Consider the following 22,287-nt stretch of genomic DNA (forward strand, 5'->3'; position numbering starts at 1 on the left):
CCGCAATATTTATTCATTAGTACAAACCACTGTATGCATTGCAGGCACAGGCATCGTTCAAGCATGAATAAAGACACTTAACAGGCCTGCCAACTTTGAGGAAATTCTATAGTATTGACTCACCCGCCTCTCGCCCCCCCCCCACCCCCACCCCCACCCCCCCACGCCTGACAGTGCCCCCGAGTGGCGCCGCCCCACATTGAAGAAGCACTGGAGTATACTGTACAAGCTTTCCATATATAGTTAGTCAAATTAATTTAAACAGTGCATGAAAAGCTATGACAAGTGTCACATTGAGGTTGCAGACTGTTGTGATAAGCATAAGGTAAGCTTCTCTACATTGCATGGGGCTGAACAATATTTCATCTTTTAAAAGAGAGAGACATTGCAATATTGAATAAGTTCACCAAAAGCAGTGGATCTGTAATTGTTATCCCATCATTGCATTGTTAATTCATGGATTATTTCATGTACTTCATGAAGGCAATATCATAAGCATCTTAAAGGCTCTTTGAATATGCTTTGTTCAGCTGGAAGCAAAAAATATAAGTATATGCCATGTTTGCCGAACCTGCAGAGATCTTTACAAAGATTTTCAAGTCTAGTGATGATAACCTTTGGATAACGTTTGGTCTTTTCTTGATGGATGATTTAACCCCGGCTATTCAGGGGGGGAAAAAGGACACAAAAACCTGACAGAAATGCGGTTTTATTGAGTGGCTCTGATATGAACGTAATTGTATGCTGTAAAATGATTTGCAGTGGCAGTCCCTATTGCTGTGCTGTTTGCAAAATATGCACACGATTTCCGCTACACAGATAATACTGACGAAGTACAGGAACTTGGAAATCCAGTAACAATTGTTGCTTTTGTGTCCACCACCATCACACATCTTAATTAGCGTGGGAAACTCCTTGAAGCTAGGCTGTAGTTATGGGACCAAATTATTCCACCTTAATAAAACATGACTAAATTAACTATCTATCCTATATATACACAAATAATGTGATGTCAATTGTTATCACTGACATGTTTTATGAGCGCAAGGTTTTATTTGACGCTGAATTTTTAAATTAACTTGATATTGCACAGTTATATTTTTCCATATTTTTTTGATGTGGCGGTGCAAAAAATTCAAAAAATAAGCAGGTTTGGAGTGCACTTCTGCTTTAAATTCAGACAACCATATTAGGTTTTAGTCAGCAGGTTCGGAGAACGTGTCATGTTTAAGTTTTGAGTCGTCTGAGCACAGTGACCTGCAAATGTTTGTGTCAGACTCCCCTGACCTTGCTATTGATAGTCCCTTTCACTCACTTGACCCACTCCATGCAATCATTGTGAAACAGCTCCAGTTTCTTTTCATACGCTGATCTAAGCAAAATAATTAATAATTGCCATGTGCAATTATTTGTGCCCCTTTCTGCTATACTGTATATGGTGGACAAACACCTTTGAACACACCTTAATAAATGAATTCAGCTATTGGGAAGAAGACTAGATCAGCTTTAGACTAGCCTTAGTTACCCCTTCACCTTAATTGTTCATTTTTGACAATTTGTCTTTCCAATTTTGTGGGAACATAGATTGGGAGACAGACCCTCTGTATCCCCCTCATCAGACTTCCCTCATATACGTACGCTCCAAAAACAGTTATAGCTGCCAGGTTCCCCCCAATACAGTTGTTAATACTTGTTAATATTTAATGTTTGCACAAACATCTCTTCTTTAAAGTACTTCCTCTTTCTGGTTCTGCAACGTTGTGGTTGGTCTGTTAGGTTGTTGTGCAGAGCATACTATGATTGAAAGCTATGACAAAGTTGCAACTCACCAAACCCTCGAGCCATGGCAATCCAAATGTTAAGCATATGTCTTTGTTGTAACAGTGCGTCTTGGCATTAAATCTTATACCGTTGGAAAGGCTGTTTATTACCCTTTTAAATGGTGATGCTTTTGTGGGATGAGCAGTGACTTGCACCCATGAAAAATGTGTCAAATCTTCTCTCTTTTATTGCTATTGCTCTTGGCTCTTGTTTTGAGCTTCCGGTACCCCTAGCAGCTAGGCATGGGCCCTGCTACAGTGTTGAGTTGCTGTCTGCTTCAAGAATCGCCACGCGACGTTTGACTGACCTTGGGTAGGGAAACTTCATGCTGCTGTTCTGCTAAACCAAGTTGCAGCATTGTGTGGAGTGCCATCTCCAAACTGAAGTTCCGGAAAATGAGCGGATGTCAGAGACAGACCATGAAGTTGGCGTTTTAAGAAGACTACACCCCAACATGATTGCTTCCTCACCCTGTCAGAAGTTACAGTATGTACCGTCGGGTGTCTTCTACAGGTTTGCAGTCAAGGTTGGTAGCACAATCAACATCAATCAATCCAATCAACAAGCCAATCTCTGGTCTCATAGGGCTTTCAGGAGGTCTGCCATGTTTGCCCTTAACTGTCATTACACCAAGTGTAATGGAACCTAAACATGTGGAGGAACATTAGATTCAGCAATAAGTCCAAATTCGGCCTACTGCAATTGGATCATAGGATCAAAGTGTGGTGAAGATACAGTGCAAGCCAAAAGTTTGGACACATACAATATAACCACATGGTCCCAACCCCATTAATAAGGCAAGAAATTCTACTAAGTAACCCTGAGAAGGCACACCTGTGAACACCATTTCAGGGCCTCACCAAGAACACCAAGGGTTTGCAGCGCTATCAAAAACCAGAACAAGACATAAAATATATGTCTAAAATATAAGATGTATTTAGAGTTATTTCACACTTTTTTTGTTAAGTACATAATTCCACGTGTTCATAGTTTTGAGAATCTGCAATGTAAATAGTAATGAAAATAAAGAAAACGCATTCAGTGAGAAGGTGTGTCCAAACTTTTGGCTTGTACTGTACAGAAAATGCTATGATGATTGCTGCACCCGTGGTGGAGAGAGTGTAATAGTGTGGTGTTTCCCTTCCTGGAAAAAAACAGGCTGTCGTCATTGGAAGAAGGGCTGGTCGATATTGAGCAAAACTCATATCTTTATATATTTAAGTAAGGGGTCTCAAACTCAGTTTACCTGGGGGCCACTAGAGGTAGAGTCTGGGTGAGGCTGGGCCTCATCAAGTATTGGGAGTAAGGCTCACGATAACGATAATATCTATAACGCTATCGGGTATGCTGTAGGAAACACATCTGACATGTTAGCGCACTTAAAGCGGTATCATCCGGCAGTGAACGTTACATCTACAAGAAAGAAAACCAGCTTAGTGCAAACACCGATAAAGTCAGCATATAAACAACCTCTAGCAAACAACTCTGACGGGGCCAAAGCAGTACCACATGGTATTGGAGTGCGTGGGTTTTCTCCGGGTTCTCCGGTTTCCTCCCACATTTCAAGAACATTTGGGGATGGATGGCAAGGGAAGTTTATAAAAATGGTCATCAGTTCCAGACAGTTGATGCCCTTCGTGAAGCCATCTTCACCACTAGGAGCCATGTTCCCACTAGCCTCCTGAAAACACTCGCGTCAAGCATGCCGAAACCAATTTTTTAAGTGATTAACAAGAACGGTGGAGCTACTCATTACTGAGTCCAACTCAGAACATTTTTTGTTCTGGTTTGGAGAGATTTTTGTTATTTTTTGAGCGATGGGCTTAAACTTTTGATCAGCTGATAAACAGCCTATTTCAGTTTAATTGTTGTTTTCAATAAATTACTTTTTCAAAATGTTTTTGTCTCACTCCCCCTTCTTGTTTTCGCATATTGTAGCTCTTAAAGCCTCATTAAGATCCAAATATGCAAAATGCAAATTCTAGCAATTTTTCAACTGGTCTTAAGATTTTGATCAGGAGTGTATCACCCAGCCTTAATTGGAAGCAATCTCAATGTAGAGAGATATCCTAATGAGATTGTACAACCAGTAGCAATCCCATTTTTATCCTCTAGCACAAGGGTTGCTGTCGATCACAGTCAACCAGACCATCTTTGCACTTTGCTACTCGACCCCGGAAATATTAGGAAAATTAAATGCATTACCACATCATCACATCACCTCCCAGCGAGTGACCAACAGACGTATCACCTGGCACGCTGAACACGGCCCTATGTCTTGTCGCTCTACAGACACGCACTGAGTTCTGAGCCCACCCCCTAAATCTTGTAGGTGCCAGTGCATGCCACACTGGCAAGCAGCGAGTATTGCATAAATGCACCTCCAAAAAAAGTTCTAAAAATTGAAACCAGGGATCTTGGGCTCAAAAAGGTTGGTGACCACTGCTTTATCATGACGCTTGGTCTCTCAGAGCGGTTTTTATCAGAGATGACCCAGAATTTGCGAGTGGAGAGAATGGAATGGCCTTCCAGCAGTCCTGGCCTCAGTCCCATTAAACACTTGTGGGATCAGCTTGGGGCCACGTTGGCTGACTTGCAGTAAATGCTGCTTGAAGAATGGGACCCCATCCCACAGCAGTGTGAGACCAGGCTGGTGACCAGCATGAAAAAGGAGGTGCGAGGCGGTTGTGGCTGTGTATGGTTCTTCCGCATGCTGCTGAGGCTCCTGCTTGTTACATGAATAAATTGTTAAATTGCCAATAAGTCATGTTTCTTCAAACTGCAATCATCCAATCTATCAAGCAGCAAACAAGAGTCAATGGCGGAATAAGCTGTTTGGCTTTGGCAGAGAATATTTGGCACATTTTTCATGGGTGCAACCCACACACTCAGCTCTGCAGCTGATCCCACATATGCATGTTCCTTACAAATGTGGCAGCGTTTGAAAACGTAATAAAAAGGCTTTCCGGTGGTATGATTTATTGCCAAGAAGCACTTTTAGAAGAAAAACCTAATCGACTAAATACAAATTTCCTTCCTTTTTGTGCTTTATGTAAATCTTAAGGGCCGCACGGTGGCCTGGTGGTTAGCATTTGGCCACAGTCAGGAGATTGGGAAGATCTGGGTTTGACTCTCCATTGGGTATCTCTGTGTGGAGTTTGCATGTTTTCTCTGTGTGTGCGTGGGTTTTCTGCGGGTACTCCGGTTTCCTCCGACATTCCAAAAACATGAACGTTAGGTTCATTGGCGACTCTAAATTGTCCATAGGTATGAATGTGAGCGTGAATGGTTTGTTGTCTATATGTGCCCTGCGATTGGGTGGCGACCAGTCCAGGGTGTACCCCGCCTCTCGCCCAAAGTCAGCTGGGATAGGCTCCAGCATACCTACAACCCTAGTGAGGATAAGCAGCATAGAAGATGGATGGATGTAAATCTTAAAACAGGTGCGACTATCATTCCCCCGGGCTTTTGTGTCGTGTCCAACTTTGCAAACTTTCGTTTGATGATTGACAACCTAAGACTCAGGATTACAAGTAAATCCTCTCACTGTTGAAGACAGTGATTATATTACTGGGCAAATCTCCTTTTGTCGATTGAATGTCTTTCTCCTCTCACATGCAGTTTAATTAGATGATCGTCACACTCTGCAGGCTCATTGAAGCTTAAGCAGTGGTCAATGCCATTTCTAAGTCTAAAGAAATCTAAACATAACTATATTTTCAGGATATTTTCCAGCTGTCAGGCTTGTGTTAATCCGTGTTTACCTACATATGTCCGGAATTGTCTTCTACCTCAGGGCCCTTCAGCGGGTGCCATTAATATTGGATTTGTTTATCTAACTGAGCTAATAGAGTGAAAAGGATTATGGTAGCAGCTGTTTTGGGGCCAAAAGAGACCCCAGCACATTAATGTTGTGTTCCACATTATTGTTTATAGAACAAAGAGGACTCAAGGGTTAAAATGGAACCGCTTGACTCCCCATGTTGGTATAGTTTGGTATGTGTATTTGTTTCATTAGTTACATTAAGTTACAATAAGGAACATCACATGGTTTTATTTGCACAATGCAACATGTCTGAAAAGGAGGAGGAAAAAGCAGAGTTAACTTAGTCCTACACCTCAATACAGTATCTATCACTGATATGTTTTGCTCACTGTGTTTTTAAAGAAAGAGCTAAAAAAAAAAATCACACTGCAATGTAATATAGATAACAGACAAGACACTACCAACGAATAATTTTGAATAATCAACAACTATGTGAGCCCTAAATGTGTAACTTAGCAGCCGTTTACAACAGTACAGCAAAGCATGCTGGGAAACAGGAAGTGCTGTTGTCGAAACCATATACGACGCAGACGTCGCATTGAACTCTGAGCCTTACGTCAATGTCGCCGCCATATTAGATGTGGCAAGGCTGCGCTGTAAGTGAATACATATAAATGTACTTACTTTCATAAAGCTCCTTTCTACAAAGAACTTTAAGTTAATGCCTCTCGTTTATACAATCAACAAAAATATAAACGCAACACTTTTGTTTTTGCTCCTGTTTTTTATGAGATGAACTCAAAGACCTAAAACTTTTTCCACATACACAATATCACCACTTCTCAAAAATATTGTTCACAAATCTGTCTAAATCTGAGATAGTGAGCACTTCTCCTTTGCAGAGATAATCCATCCCACCTCACAGGTGTGCCATATCAAGATGCTGATTAGACACCATGATTAGTGCACAGGTTTACCTTAGACTACCCACAATAAAAGGCCACTCTGAAATGTGCAGTTTTATCACACAACGCAATGCTACAGATGTCGCAAGATTTGAGGGAGCGTGCAATTGGCATGCTGACAGCAGGAGTGTCAACCAGAGCTGCTCTACCATAAGCCGTCTCCAAAGGCGTTTCAGAGAATTTGGCAGTACATCCAACCAGCCTCACAACCGCAGACCACGTGTAACCACACCAGCCCAGGACCTCCACATCCAGCATGTTCACCTCCAAGATCGTCTGAGACCAGCCACTCGGACAGCTGCTGAAACAATCGGTTTGCATAACAAAATTTCTGCACAAACTGTCAGAAACCGTCTCAGGGAAGCTCATCTGCATGCTAGTCGTCCTCATCGCGATCTCGACCTGACTCCAGTTTGTTGTCGTAACCGACTTGAGTGGGCAAATGCTCACATTCGATGGCGTCTGGCACGTTGGAGATGTGTTATCTTCACGGATGAATCCCGGTTTACACTGTTCAGGGCAGATGGTAGACAGCGTGTGTGGCGTCGTGTGGGTGAGCGGTAACCTTAAACCCCACCCCCCCCATAAAACAAAGCTGCACATTTCAGAGTGGCCTTTTATTGTGGCCAGTCTAAGGCACGCCTGTGCACTAATCATGGTGTCTAATCAGCATCTTGATATGGCACACCTGTGAGGTGGGATGGATTATCTCAACAAAGGAGAAGTGCTCACTATTGTATGTGGAAAAAGTTTTAGATCTTTGACTTCATCTCATAAAAAATGGGAGCAAAAAAGTGTTGTGTTTATATTTTTGTTGTGTACACTCACCACACCACATATACTGTACTTGGGAAACATAATAAGAGAAAATAAGCCATTTAAGACATAAATAAGACTCATGTTTGTGTGTGTTGCTCTAAATATTTCCTGGTGCTTGGGGAACTGAGTGCTGGGGGAGAACAGGAAGTGATGTTGGGAGGTCATAGTTGAGTTTTATCTTGGTGCAGGTTACGGCTGTGTTAGGGATTATTGTGTCTGTTGTAAGATAATTGTAACATACACAAAAAGCCTGTTCGTCAGTTAATTTAGGCAATAAATATTTTACTAAAAATGGACTGTATTCAGCCACAAAACAGCTTTATAATTTATTTATTTAAGTTATATTTATTGTGGAGTTGTACAGGCTCCTGGCCTTGACAGTACAGACCAGAATAGCGTAGTATCAGCTGTGATATTGTCAGGAATTGAATATTTTTATGCTGTTCTGGATTCTGCAACATATACAGGTATGTGCTGATTTATAACATAGAGATAACACATTCACCTTTCACTTGGAACAAAAAGTCACACTGTTCTTTATAATTACGCGCACACACACACACACACACAGAGTTTCATTATGAGTCAGACCAATACACCAACAAACAGTTAATGGGAAATTGTGAGGAAGAGGAATTCCGTTTCACTTAAAAGATCGCTTGGACTTCGCTAAACTTTGGCGGGTGGGCTGGCTGGTCTCTCCAGTGCTGGCATTACAATCGCTTGCATCTACTTCTTTCAGACTTCGCCCTGCTAAAAGGGCAGGTCCAAACAATTTCATCTCATCTCACCAACTTTTCAAATCCAACAAGAATTATTTGAGATGAGCAATGACCAATGAAAATGAATGGAGGTTTGTAAAAAAACAAAATATCTATCAATTATAGTTTTCATAAGAGCAGCAACCATTATATAAAATAGCAGCGTAAATAAGCAGGGTTGTTTGTAGTTCTCATGTGATGCCAGCAATCTTTATTAAAGTTTTTAACGAGGGATAACAAGCACAAACATTTTAGATGGGAGGTTTTATTTCAAGTATGTGCATGTCTTGTTTTTTTTCTCCCATGGCCTGATTAAGATGTGTGGGAACAGTTTACCAGTGTTCTGTCCTGCTGCAACCTTTAATTGCGCCTAATGAAAGTAGATACGTCTTGACACTTAGCAAATACTGTCAGCTGTGGTCTCAGCCCCCGCCATCTCTTGAATGTGCAGCACATTATATGCAAATCAAACGACTGTTCTACTTAATGGGAAAAATGTTCTCATGCAAATAGCCTCCCACTAGATTTTGTTTTTTTTCTTTGTGCTGTGTCGTTTATTTTTTCACTGTCCATCTCTGCCCACCAGCATCACTAAGGAAAGTATTGTGGATGTGGAGGCATTAGTGAGGAAGGTGGATCAGAAGATCGAGAGCTGTTCCCAGCAGGATGTGGAGCTTCACATTGAGAAGGTAGACTAATGGACAATCTGTCACAGTGTCAATCAGTGTTGCACATCACTATAATTTCACCTAATATATCGGCAAATCACTTGGCTCTTTAGTATAATAATCTATGAAACGCCCACACAGTAAAGTGTCATGCATCACTCTTGTGTGCGCTCTCTGATTTTCAACGCAAATTCACACAACACACATGCAGAAACCCAGAGACGTGAGAAGCATTCCATCACTTTTTCAGCCATTCAGGACAGTCTGGGAAATGCTGCATTTATACGGAACAAAGTATTTTTTTTCACCTATCAACTCATGAACACAGGACAAAAATTAACTGCCTGCATCAAATGTGAGAAAATCTCAGCTCTGCAAAGAACTCTTTTTTTTTTTTTTTTTTTTTTTTTTTTTAACAAAGAACTTTCCAGACACACTGAATACTACATCTCGTGAGTTTTTCGCTTATTAAGGTCAGCTTTTGTTGTGCTTTTTCAGATTTTCGTCATCAGCCAGTCAGAGGCCCGTCTTCCCCTGCAGTTGGAGGATGCTGTTAGGCCTGATGGAGAGGGGGATGAGGTAAGGATGTGAATGGAGTGCTAGATTATTAACTCATGGTGGCGGTGGGGTTCTGGTATGGGCAGGCGCATGTTACGGGCAATGTTATTGTTGGCATTTTGAATGCACATATGATACCGTGGCGAGATCAAGAGGCTCATTGTTGTGCTATTCATCCACGACCAACACCTCATTTTGCAGCATGATAATGCAAGGCTTTGTACACAGTTTCTGGAAGCCGATTCTTTCATGGCTAGCATATTCACCTGACATGTCACCCACTGAGCATGTTTGGGATGCTCTGGATTGACCGTCCCTCGCCACTTGGTGCTTCAAATTTGCAGTCTATATCATAGCTTTTACCCACAGGCCATCAGGCTTCTCAACAAAGCTCTCACATACGCCGCACGTAACACACGCGCACACTCATAACACTATTTATTTATTTATTTATTTATGTATTTATTGTTATTAATGTCTCTTCTGTTGTTGCTTAATTTATTGGTATTAATGATTCTTTTGTTCTTATTCATTTTCTTGTGTTTTCCTTCTTTCTTTTTTTTGGGAGAATGAACAGAACAACAATTTCATTGCATAGTATAACACCCTGTTTTACTGTGCATATGACAATAAAACTCTTAAATCTTGAATAAATTATCACTATATATGCCACAGGGGAGTGGTGTGTTTAATTGTGTTAATTGTTTAATTGTTGTTTTCAATAAGTTACTTTTTCAAAATGCTTTTTGTCTCACTCCAGCTTCTTGTTTTTGCATATTGTAGCTCTACTTAAAACCTCTTTAAGATCCAAATGTGCAAAATGCAAATTCTAGCAATTTTTCAACTGGTCTTAAGATTTGGATCAGGAGTGTATATATATCTACTTTTTTTCCACTAATAGCCCGTATTCAACCACAAAACAGCGGTGAAACAGATAATTTAGTAACTATAACCCAATAACTTTTTGGCACACACACACACACACACACACACACATATATATATATGGAAGCAAATTTGATGTAATTTTTTTGCCTAAATTAAGCATTTTCAAGCATAAAAATGTTAAATGAACTTCAACACAAATAGAAGGCATTCAGAAGATAAATTCAGAGACTTGATTGATATGTAGTAGAGATTCGAACCCAGATCTTCCCGGTCTCTTGACTGTGTGGCCAACATGCTAACCACTAGGTCACCGTGTGGCACATTGGTAATTCAAGAAAATTAAATCCGTCGTGTTCAGGTACCTCATTTGATTTCTCTCTCATCGTTTAGATGGTGATTTAAAATGTATTTATCCTTGAAGAGCACTAAGAATTCAAATTAGAGTGCTTTGTGCTCTAATGCAGCGGCATTAGATGCCTTTATGGATGTAGTAGTAAATTCAATTTGAGTTACTATTTGCAGATAATGGTATGAGCTTGTCGCACATTAAACAAGATTCTCTTTAGTGCACACGTCAGTGGCTGATGGCGGCATTCAAAATAATATTTAGACACATTGATAAGTGCTTCATTTTAAAAAACGGTGCATAAAAAAAATGGAACGAGCGATATACTAGCTGCTTTTCCTTTTGTTGTTGTGGCCAAACACTTACGGTGGAAAATTATGTCACAGCAACAGCAGTAACATTTCCATAATGACCTTTCAGGGTGTGTCTGCAGCCTTGCAGTGTTCATGCTTGCAGATATTTTTGACAGCAGTATATTGCTTATGCATGTCCGTTCACGCCAACGCTCATCGTCTTTGATTTGCTAAGGATACTAAATGTCGCTCTTTTTTTTTTTTTTTTTTTTTTTTTTAAAAACCATGCACCATCGAGAAGTGCAGAATTTAGTTTACTTTGTAGTGTAAGCTTAAAGACGGAAAAGTCATAACTGATGCTGGCTTTTGTTTAAAATAAAAAAGAGCCAACTTTTAACTAAGTTTAACCTCTTTGTTTCTGCTACAGTTGATGGATGCTCTTAAATCTGTATAGCACATAACGGACACAATAAGTTTTTTCATATCCAATAGCTGTTGATATATTATAATTAAACTCCTTTTGTCCAGTCACCAGGCAAACATCTGCAGCTGCAGCAAGTATTTTCTGCTGGGAGCTATAACATGTCATTGGCATACTTGAAGCACATGCCGTCCTCAGAGACTCTGGCCTGTTTGCCCGCCTGTCTAACCCTTTGTCCCTCTGCATTGGGCTGTTGGGAGCAGGATGTGGCTACACAGGCTATTAGCTCAAACCCCAGCGGCTCCTCTAAGGAAGCCAGACATGCATGACCCTGGAAGGTCTGGTTCCGCCTGTGATGAAAAATGTACTGTTTCATTTGGGGTTTTTTTTGTTGGGTTTTTTTTTGGCATTTTCTTCTCTAGGTCCAGGTGTCTTGTTTGTAAGCTGATATTTGAAATAAGGTTTTCATGACAAGCATTTCTGCAAGCCTTGGTGCATCACTGACTGTAAAGATTTCTTTAAAAAGAGCATACACATCAACACCTTTTATGTCTTCTTGCAGGAGGGCAGAGCCACTGTCAACCAGGACACCAAACTGGACAACAGAGTGATTGATCTCAGGGTAAGTTGTTGTCAAGGGACCTCTTCCATGAAGAGAGATGTGTAGCTTAGCGAAAGAACTTTGGTGCCTTAAAAGTGACTGTCGCATCATCACAAATCATCCCCGGGCTACCATAATGTCTCTGAGGAAGGCAAGACACTTGGCTCAGGTTAGAGATTTACTTTATATGTGGTATCAGTAGTTCATTTTGTCACAATTTCCACAATTTAATTCCACTTTCCAATTCCACATGTGTACCTATTGTTTAAAAGGAATGTTTACATCGGGTTCCTCCAGCTGCCTAGAGGGTACCAACATTCAAACATATGCAACTTTCTATATCCCGTCTCTTCCTGCTTTGAGTACGTAAGCTATGGTGACGTAACACGCATGGGTTATGTTAGTTCTCAGCTAATGAAAGCAAATTAACGTTAACCACACAATGACTCTGACAATGAAATTGTCAGTCGCTTCTCTGAGATATGATACCTGTGTGGATTGAGAAATGGGTTGTTTTAGACAGCAGTATTGTTTAATTGAGATTGTAGCTGCTACATCAGCCACTGATTAACTAAATACACATGTATAATTTTCCGTCTATTTGAATTAATTTGTGAATACAAAAATTAACTTCTGGTGGTAAATTATGGATCTACTGTCGCACCAGCCAAAAAATGCACAGTGAAGAGGAAAAAAACATATAAATCTCACTGGACTATACAGTATGTCACATTTTTGGGGGGAAATTTATTTTATAAAATCAGAGACCAAGAACAGACATTTAATCTTAAAAGGCAAGTTATAGTAATAACAATAAAATGGAGAACAGGCTAAATGGGCGTCTTTTAACGTAACGTGAATAGGTGGTATGTCGACGTAACATATTTATTTAAATAAGTATTGCCTAAACCTGCAAAGTCATCTATAGTATATTCATCACATTGCCACCTCCCTGAGCGTGGAGACGTACACTGTTGACAAGTCTCTCCCGGCAGCACGTTGTTCAAGCACCCATTTGTGAACTTGTTCCTCTAGCTGTGGCCAGCTAGCTTTTAGTTTTCTTAGCTTTTTTTGTTTTCTTCATTGCAGTTAGAGTATCCTACCTCCGCTTTTCGCCAGTCCATCACAAGTTTCTCGTTCACTCCAAACTTTCTTTCTGCTGCTCAATTACCATTTTAAGATGCATATTTCACTACTTGCAGCTTGCAATCTGCAGAATCAGATTTTCTTTTTGGGGGCATTTGTGTTCCGTCTTTCTACACCTACGTGTGGCGCTGTGAAGGCACACAGATGGAACTATGTGACACTCCAAACCATGGAAAAAGAATAACGGATGCACATAAGTATGCCGTCTTTAGCTTACGAGAAGTGGAATTACGTCTGCGAGTCATTATGGAGTATAACAAAATATCAGGAGAATGTCGACTGAGGTGAGTCATGTTTGTCGAAATATTCAGATATTATGTTGGTTTGTCGTCAAAGCTCACTTAGTAGTCCCGTGACGACGACGAGGCGGTGACAGATTGCCTGTATACACGGCAACGACAAGCTGGCAGTTTCAGATTTTCGCACTCTGGAAGCCATTTTCAAAAAGTATAGTTTCTGGTCACTCAAAACGGCATTCCCATGTGGATGAGAGGCTGAAAGGATAAAAATACTTTGCCGTTTTGACCTGAAAACGGTTCCATCTGGACAGCCCCTCATTTGTCTTTATTAAGTTGATGTTTATACTGTAAATTTTCAGTGGTACAGGAGTGATAGGAGTAGCAGATACTGGCACACAAGCCGAGAGTGCCCTCTCGCGGCTGTCTGTGTGGGGAAAAAAAAACTAATATAAGTCGCTCCGGAGCATAAGTCGCAGGACCAGCCAAACCATGAAAACAAGTGTGACGTATAGTCCGGAAAATACAGTAGTTGGGAGCGATGCAATAACACTCCTTAAAAAAAAAAAAGCTTGCTCTGATGATAAAACAATCGTAGATAATGCTCAATGCGACTTGTGTTTTTTTTTTCTCTCTCTTCCTGACACATTTTTTGACACATGCGAGTTAAGTACGCCAATTTTTCTGCAGTTTAATTTGTAACTGTGAAAAATCTAGGCATTTACTTGTGCAGTCTGTTCTTTTAAATAACTATTGGTAATGTGCTCGCCGGTGGGGGTGCTCTTACATTTTTTGGTTTTAAAAAATGGAATTTCGAGGAGTTTAGTGAGTTGCATACAGTCACGTTAAAGTATCCATTACTGGTTTCCAAATACTGCAACTGCTAAAAGTAGGTATGATGTTAGGGGTAGCCTCAGTGTTCATTTGTCAAATGTCAATGAAAATAGTAATCTTTTTATTAAATTCATAAATTTGCAGTAATGCAATTCATTTCTCTGAACAAGAAAAGTTGCAAGAGATGTTAAATATTCTCTTGGCTTAAAAAAAAAAGTTTCTATCAATGCATTATAAATCACTTCTGCTATAAATCTATGTGGGAGGGATGTTGTACTTAGGTGAGCAACTTTAGATGGAAAGATGTTTGTTGTAATCTGTGCCTCCTACACACACACACACACACACACACACACCATAGAGGAAGGCGCTAACACCACTACCCCACGTACTGTGTCTCACAACACCACCTGTTCCTGCAGCACTTTGAGCCCAGTGAAGCTATAAAGTGGTTCCCACACTGGTAGACAGACACTCGGAAAGGGAACCATAAAACCCTCCCAAGTGATGTAGCTGCGACCATCCTTAAGCACAATGCGCTTTGTTCTAGCACGGCGGAAAAAGGTTACTTGATTTAATTTAGATTGTGCAAATCAGCTAGACTGAACTGTTGTTCTCTTGTTGAGAGGACAAATCTGTGCTCGTTCGTCCCAAGCATTACTTTTGATAGTCTTTAGTCGACCATAAAGTTCAATCTTGTTTTTTTTCCCATTTAGTCTAAATGTGTCCCAATAGCACAGCCTTATATACTTTAATATGCCGCATTGCCTAGCGCATCTAATAACAAACAATCCAGTTAGAAAACAATGACCAAATAAGTTAATAAAAAGAAGGAAAGGTTGTAAGCCAGGAAAAATATTCAGTCAGTGTTGAAACCTGAAACTTGTCTGTGGTAAATTGCCACCACAGTACAGACTGTGCAGTCTTTTGGTTTGGGTCTATTTTCCGCTGCTTTAAACAACTAAAAAAAAAAAAAAAAAAACACATCAGTTAGGCAAAGACGCACTGTACAAAGTGTGCAGACACCCACTCATTTCAAGCATACTTGAGGCAGGAAGCGATCTTTTATGTCTCTGAACAACAGGCTCACATTTATGGTTGTTTTCCGATATTCAACAGATACAGTAGCATAGGCCACAATGTTCCTTATGAGTCATATCAGTTCAGCTCAAGTTCGGAGGTTTGGGCACCAGATTACAGACTTCTTGGTTAAATAGTGACAAATAATTGGATAATTAATGGACAGTGGTATAATCGTCAAGTTTGCAAGTGCCACGTTTTTTTCCAAAATATATGCAGTGGTTCATCGTTTTTGTTATCAATCCATTCCAAAAGGTCAGTCGAACACCAAATTGTATTAACACCAGAACAATTTCCATAGGGAATGTAAATCCAATTAATCCGTTCAAGACAGCCAAAACTGTTAACACAACGAACTTTTATCATAGAGCAATTATAGTTTTACATGCAGAAAACAATGCAAAATGCATATAAATGATGAATGAAAAGGATAAATGAACATTTAACATTACTTTTACCGTTATTGAAGACTCCTATTTGTAAAGATGGCAATGAGCAAAGAGGGAGGAGAGGGAAAGCCACATGACCACCACCTTCTTGTTTTGCTACAACGTCTTTCTTGAATTCAGTTATGTTTCATTATGTTACTGTATATCCAAGAATGCACGGACTACTGTGTGCACACACAGCTGATTCTATCGTACGCATGCAGGAGACAGCGCTTTACGACTCAACACGTCACACTGTCATGGCTGCGCAACCCCATAGCAGTATGCTACAATTTTCTACCTTTTTGGCTTTATGTTACTCTCAGCATTACGCAGTGCGCTTGAGCGCCTCATCACGTTAACAGCCGCATGAACAGTACAGGGGGCGCAGTGCTTGGTAGACACGAAGAAAGGCGACAGACTGAGTTCCACACGTAATAAAGACCATTTTAAAAATTCCTGGTCGGAACCTCTCTTTATTATCCTGATTCTAATAGAACCACAATCCATTCTTCAGCTTGGGTACTCGATTCTGCGGAATGATACACAGGGAAACGGGCTAGTTTGTTGTATCATAACCGAGACGGTGTACGAAAACCGTGACATATTTTAGGCAAAAATGTTTGTCAAAAAACGAATTCTACAAAACCAAGGTGTACAAAAAGCATGTTTTCTTTTCTCTTGACAAGTTTATAATGTCATAGTTGTTGCTCACACTATTATGCAAAGTATGTTATCCTCGTCCTAGTTTGTATATTTGACCATCCACCTCTCAATGGACTAAACATGGAAACTAGCCACTGGATGCAAACTTGCATATTTACATGAAAATGGAAATTTTCAAAAAATCAATAAAGTGTGCATACAATCTCATACAATATGTGCTTATTTTCCACTTTAAAGCCTTAAATATAACTAAGATACACGTTCCACTTTTTTGCTGTCCATCAGTTTACCATTGTTTTTCTTCAACAAACTACTGCCCACATTTATGACACATTGTTCCTTGTGAATAAACTGTAGTGAGTGCATGCATATTATACTAGAGGTTAGTCAACAACAGGGATGGGTAACTTCTGATGTGGGCCAAAATGTCACTGACCCTGACCAAAGGTTGGCCAACCCTATCATTCCAAAATTACTGTGAACCCATTTAGTCAATTAAATGACCGGTTAATTAGACTAAATTAATATTTAAGCCTGTTTTCTTATCACAACAGCACAAAGCAGGCCAATTAGTGCATAAAGTTCACTGACGAAAACAGCTGTTACTACTACAGATTTCACTGCACAACGCATTTGTGGCTAACTGGACCCATGGTTTTAAGATGTGAAAATTGTTTAATGTACAAAAAGCCGACCAATCACAACCTTTACGGTCCATGTCGCCATGACACGAGGTTAGATTTTTTTGGAGGGTGACGGCAGGATGTTTTGGAGGGCGAGGAACGAGCTGGTGTAACATACACTGGCTCTTTTACACAAAAGCAAACAAGCTTAAGACCAACACCTTCTGGTGGACAGTAGTAATTACAATAATCTTAAATTCAATAGTGTTTCTCACTTTTTATCAAAGCTCAGGCATTTGCAACCTTTTTAAAAAAATTTTTTTACAGCCGTAGACTAAACAAAGCACAAGCTATCTGAAAGCCTATTTGTTTAGCAATCAGAAATACGCAGTGCGCTTCAACGCCTCGTCAGCACAGGGTGTGCAGTGCTTTAAATGAGGAAGAAAGGAGACCGAAACAGTAGTTCATCGTTCTGTGTGCGTTTTAGGAACATATAAAGTGCCCACACACTGCCTGGCCTTAATCTGTCTATAATGTCCCAATTCTAACAGAACTATTATCCATTCTTGACACACACAAAGTCACCAACGCGTGGATGCTTTGTTTGGGCTAATGGACTAGTTTGTTTGGTGCACTGTTGAGCCATATAAAAACCAAGACATTTTTGTCATTAATTTTATTCAAAAACGGAACCTGACAAAACCCAGGGTATACGAAAACCGAGGTACTACAGTATGCTGTATTGACATAATCGTCCTTTCTTTCTTGCAACTGTATAGGGCATAGGACTAAGTGCATTAGCAAGGAGTAAAAGAGCTAAATTAAAAGTTTTAAATTGAACAACGCCCACTGAAAGGGTGAGGTCCTTCCTCCTTCATGAGCATCTGGAGTTGAAAGCCAGTAAAACAGTGGGTATTTTACGTGTGCTACTACTTTAAGGGCAGTGTTCAGTTGCGTTTTGACACGTCGTTTCTTAACTGTCACATTTTGGGGACATTACGAGATCATTTTACAGCAGTCTTGGTTAACCGTTTGTTTTACTTTTACTCTTCAAGTCTTACTCCCGGGTTTGGTTTCCGTTTTTTCCCTCCTCGTGGTCACCGGTTTGGTGTTATGTATAACTTGCACGGCTAACTCATGAGAGTAAATTGTGGTAATGTTTGCTTGTCTGTCCCAAAGACAACCACAAGCCAGGCCATCTTTCGTCTGCAGTCAGGAGTGTGCCAGCTCTTCAGAGATACCCTCACCAAAAAGGGTTTTGTGGAGATCCAGACACCTAAAATCATATCAGGTATAAACACACGCACACGTGGAGAATCTGTGACATGAATCCTTTTAGGAGCAGCACCCTTTCAGTATCACTCCCCACAAAACTGTGAGTCATCACTTGACAGTTTTTCGTCGTGACTTCCGGTATGAACTGTCAGTTACAAAAATGAAGAACACGAAAAAAAGACAGTCCACTCTTTACAAAGAGGAATGGTGCCAGTGAGTTTTTCGGTCCTGTACTATAATTCCAAGCATGCATCAACCCCAGTGTGTACTATTTTCACATTGTGGTATTAATTGGTGATTTTGCTGAAGTAAACTGTTAACTTTACCTGTCGGGTAGCTGTCTTCACAGGTGAATTAGGAGAGACAGATGTCTTGGTATAAATAGGATTAACATATCTATTTTAAGTAGCAACTAGATGAAGCAATTTCAGTAGAAATTGTGCAGGAATCTTGACGCTGAACTGAAATATAGAATGAATGTATACGCTGACTGAGGAACGAGTCAGCAACCACTAAGTTGAAAGACGACTGCTCTAGGCCCTGAGCCATGCCATCATGCACAGAATAAGCAGAATGATAAATGTAATGTTAAATTAATTTCCATCAGTAGGGGGCAACATTGAAGTTGGCCCTTTTCAGTGGGAAAAATATTACTGAAAATATTGAAATATGGGCAATATTTGTGTAATATTTTAGAAAAGTTTTGATAGATAGCCTACATGTACTGAGTGAGATTACTAAAAACGGCTGAATGTGAAATGTTGGAAAGAAAAATGAAGACTGAATGTTGACGTGTAAATAAGTTGAATGATTAAAGCGGGATCGAGGAGTGAATCAGCAGTCATCAGGCTGGGAAACAACCAGTCTACCTCCTAAGCCGTGTCACTCTGTACAGTAAACTGAATGTTATAGTAACGGAAAATGTAAATTGATTTTTCCACCAGTAGGTGTGCCTAATAAATTGCCCATTCATTTACAATGGGAAAACTGTGACAGAAAATATGAAATGAATATGACTTTTTTGAAAAGTCCGGAATGCTAGCCAACGTGTCCTGAATGAGCTGAAGACGTTGCCGTTGGATTGGTTTGAATCGGTTGAGAAATGTGGGAGGAGTTCGCAGTTGTAACCATTTGTACTTACAATGTCCATTGAAATATAATAATATTATAAATATAAGTAAATATTTGTAATATATACACCCCCACCTCCAACAAAGAAAAGCTGACAGTATTTGCACCCATGCACATTTCTTCATATTGTTCTGGAACTACTTAATACTTGTCATTTCTAATAATATATATGATTAGTTTTTCTTCTCTTTTCTGTGCTTATTTTGATAACTTTTTGTTAACTATTTTTTTTAATACTTATTTTTCATTGTAACACAGATCGGAGTCAAATTCATAGTGTGGTAACACACATGGTGAATACAGCTGATTGTAAAATAAAATATGCCTCACTGCTGCTGTACTCCTTCCCAATACAACATAACCATAAATGTCACGCTACGATGTTGAATTACCATGAAAAACATGAAACCATATCTGGCGTGGGAAGATGAAATCCTGCACAGTATTCCCCTTCATTTTGAAAATATTTAAAAATTGTACAAGACATTGCTTACGATGTCATGCACTAATCTGTCATTTCTCGTGCACTTATTAGAAAACAACTGTAGAGAAACATGCAAGACTTTCACTTCTTTCTTTCTTCAACAGCCAATGATAGTGACTGTGCTTGCCGCCTCAGAATTCAAAACTGGCGCTTTTATTTGACTGGGAAGCCACAATGTGTACTTGTTGCAAAAACCACATCTTCCTGTTTGCCAACACCCATGACACATACAGTCGACAGTTTGCAGCAGTACGGGCAGTATGTGTCATTGTCAACCACAAATGAGTTGTTTGTGTGGCTTGTCTTGTTAGATTTGTGTGTGGGTATATTATATTGTAAATGTATAGCATGAATCCATTAAAACAAAGTGAGCTCTGAGTGAGTCAGGCCTTCTTCCCTCACTAATATGCTGTCTTTGTCCACCTCCAGCTGCCAGTGAAGGTGGCGCCAACGTCTTCACCGTATCTTACTTTAAGACCAGCGCCTACCTGGCCCAGTCTCCCCAGCTGTACAAGCAGATGTGCATCTGCGCTGACTTTGACAAGGTCTTCTGTGTGGGTCCAGGTAAAAAACAACATCCTCAATCTTAACAGCAAGCAACACGAGTGTGATGAAACATGTAGAATATTAACTGACACGACAAAGCAGTCTCTGTATAGAAATACAGTTTGTACCAGAAAGCTTCTCTAGAGGTCTCGATGAGTCCTTTACAGATAATGAAGTTGATACGGTACAGCGGGGCTCTCTAAAGTACTGCACAGAGGCCATTTACGGCCAGCGGCTTTTTAAAATGATTTTATATAGAAATTCAAAGCACCAAGTGGTTGAGGGACGACGTTTGCCCTATACTGTGTCGTTCTGTGCAATCAAATGCCCAAAGAATTTGTGACTCGGTCTTGTCGTGCTATGCCTCACTTTCACTTGCACGCACTGTGTCCCTGCAGTGGTATGCAATTTTGTGTGCCAGTGGCGTGCCAATGAGTAAATTAGTTGTAAACAGGTGTGAAGTATGTGTAAACTGCGCCGGGCTGCATGAGCTAGTCGTGAATGCAACATGAACTCACCGCAACCTGTGCGCAAGCAGTGCGGGCGGTGTGTATCGGTGCATGTATGTGCGCGTCTCATTCACATGATTGGGTTAACCATTTCACCACCAGCTGCGAGTCGGGGTGAATTCTCAAATAATTTCCTCTTGGATGTTCCTTGTGATTTACTGTTAATAAGTGATCATAATGCCTAAAGTGATGTCTTCTTGTCAGCAATTCCCTCTCCCACACTGTCTGTGTCTCTTTATTTCTAGTTTTCCCTCCTTCCTGCTCTTTACACATTCGCGATCTGCAACTGCAAGAAAATATGCCTGTAGACTTACCTTTCTTTTCTGCATGAGCTTCTTCTCTGGGGTTCAATATCTTGTAGGACCCTTGCAAAAAGAGGAATTAATGACGATATAAGGGTAATTAATTAATTCCTGCTGTTGCACAGCGTTAAACGGGACACAACGGGACCAAATAATGCCACCAATAATGCCACGACTGCTTCACGGATGCGGGAAGTGGTGGTGACAAAGCATACCCATGTGGGAACAATCTGCTTTGTGCGTACTATTGTCTTGCACCAAATGTAAACGGTACCTGACGACAAGGTGTAAATAAATTGTGCACAAGCGTGGCCATCTTGCACAATTTATGGTCATGAATTGCATGGCGAGTACGTAATTTATGTGTAAACAGAACGCAAACTAGTCTTCACACGTTTCAGGCGTGCATTAAATAAATAAATGACACGCATTGCCACGGCAAATTGTGGCACAATGCGGAGGCAAAATGCGTGTAAGTGTAAACGCCGCTTTAGTAATATGCTGCGTGAATCCAACCGTGTCCGTGTCTTTATTACAAAAGGTGCCTGTTAGCCTGCTCTCGACCACAAGTCTCTGCTTTTTTTAATTGAGTATGGCTGCAAAATAACACACCAGGGGGCCAAAGAAAGTTGCAAGTGCCAACACTTTGACACAGAAGGCAAGAAACATTGTTGAATTCAAGAAAGAAGTTGTTGGAAAACATGAAGGTGATGTCCATGTGACTCTCCCTTGCTTTCATCCAAGTGCCTGCATTCGTCATTTATATTATTTTGCATTGTTTTCTGCATGTAAAACTAAAATTACTCTCTGTAAAATGTGTTTTGTATTAATATTTTTGGGTGTCTGGAACAGATTAATTGGGGAAAAAACGAAAACCGAGGTACCACTGCACTTGCCGCGGTTGCTATAGATGCCGTCGCATCCCATTTTGGATCAGTTTTCTGTCAGCAGACTTACAGGAAGTCTACTGAGGAAAGCGTGGGTCTGGAGCAGAGACGAGCAGATGTCATACTTGTCTTGTTGTGTTATTATTATTCAGGGGTCAGAGGGATGCAACTATAGTTTCTGGACTGAAATTGTATGCAGAAACAGAAATATAGTTATACATGTAGAAATTAGG

At 40.3% G+C, this 22,287-nt stretch overlaps 1 protein-coding gene across 1 annotated transcript in view; it reads left to right on the top strand.

Moving 5' to 3' along the window:
* dars1 (aspartyl-tRNA synthetase 1) overlaps window positions 1-22,287 on the top strand; it is a 44,647-nt gene that overhangs the window by 14,982 nt on the left and 7,378 nt on the right. The window contains exons 7-11 of the mRNA XM_054786868.1: window positions 8,719-8,821; window positions 9,299-9,379; window positions 11,869-11,928; window positions 18,100-18,211; window positions 20,240-20,374. Of these exons, the coding sequence (XP_054642843.1) occupies window positions 8,719-8,821; window positions 9,299-9,379; window positions 11,869-11,928; window positions 18,100-18,211; window positions 20,240-20,374 (491 nt within the window). The remainder of the gene's footprint in view (window positions 1-8,718; window positions 8,822-9,298; window positions 9,380-11,868; window positions 11,929-18,099; window positions 18,212-20,239; window positions 20,375-22,287) is intronic.

Source organism: Dunckerocampus dactyliophorus, chromosome 9, assembly GCF_027744805.1.
Source record: "Dunckerocampus dactyliophorus isolate RoL2022-P2 chromosome 9, RoL_Ddac_1.1, whole genome shotgun sequence".
NCBI classification, from domain to species: Eukaryota; Metazoa; Chordata; class Actinopteri; order Syngnathiformes; family Syngnathidae; genus Dunckerocampus; species Dunckerocampus dactyliophorus.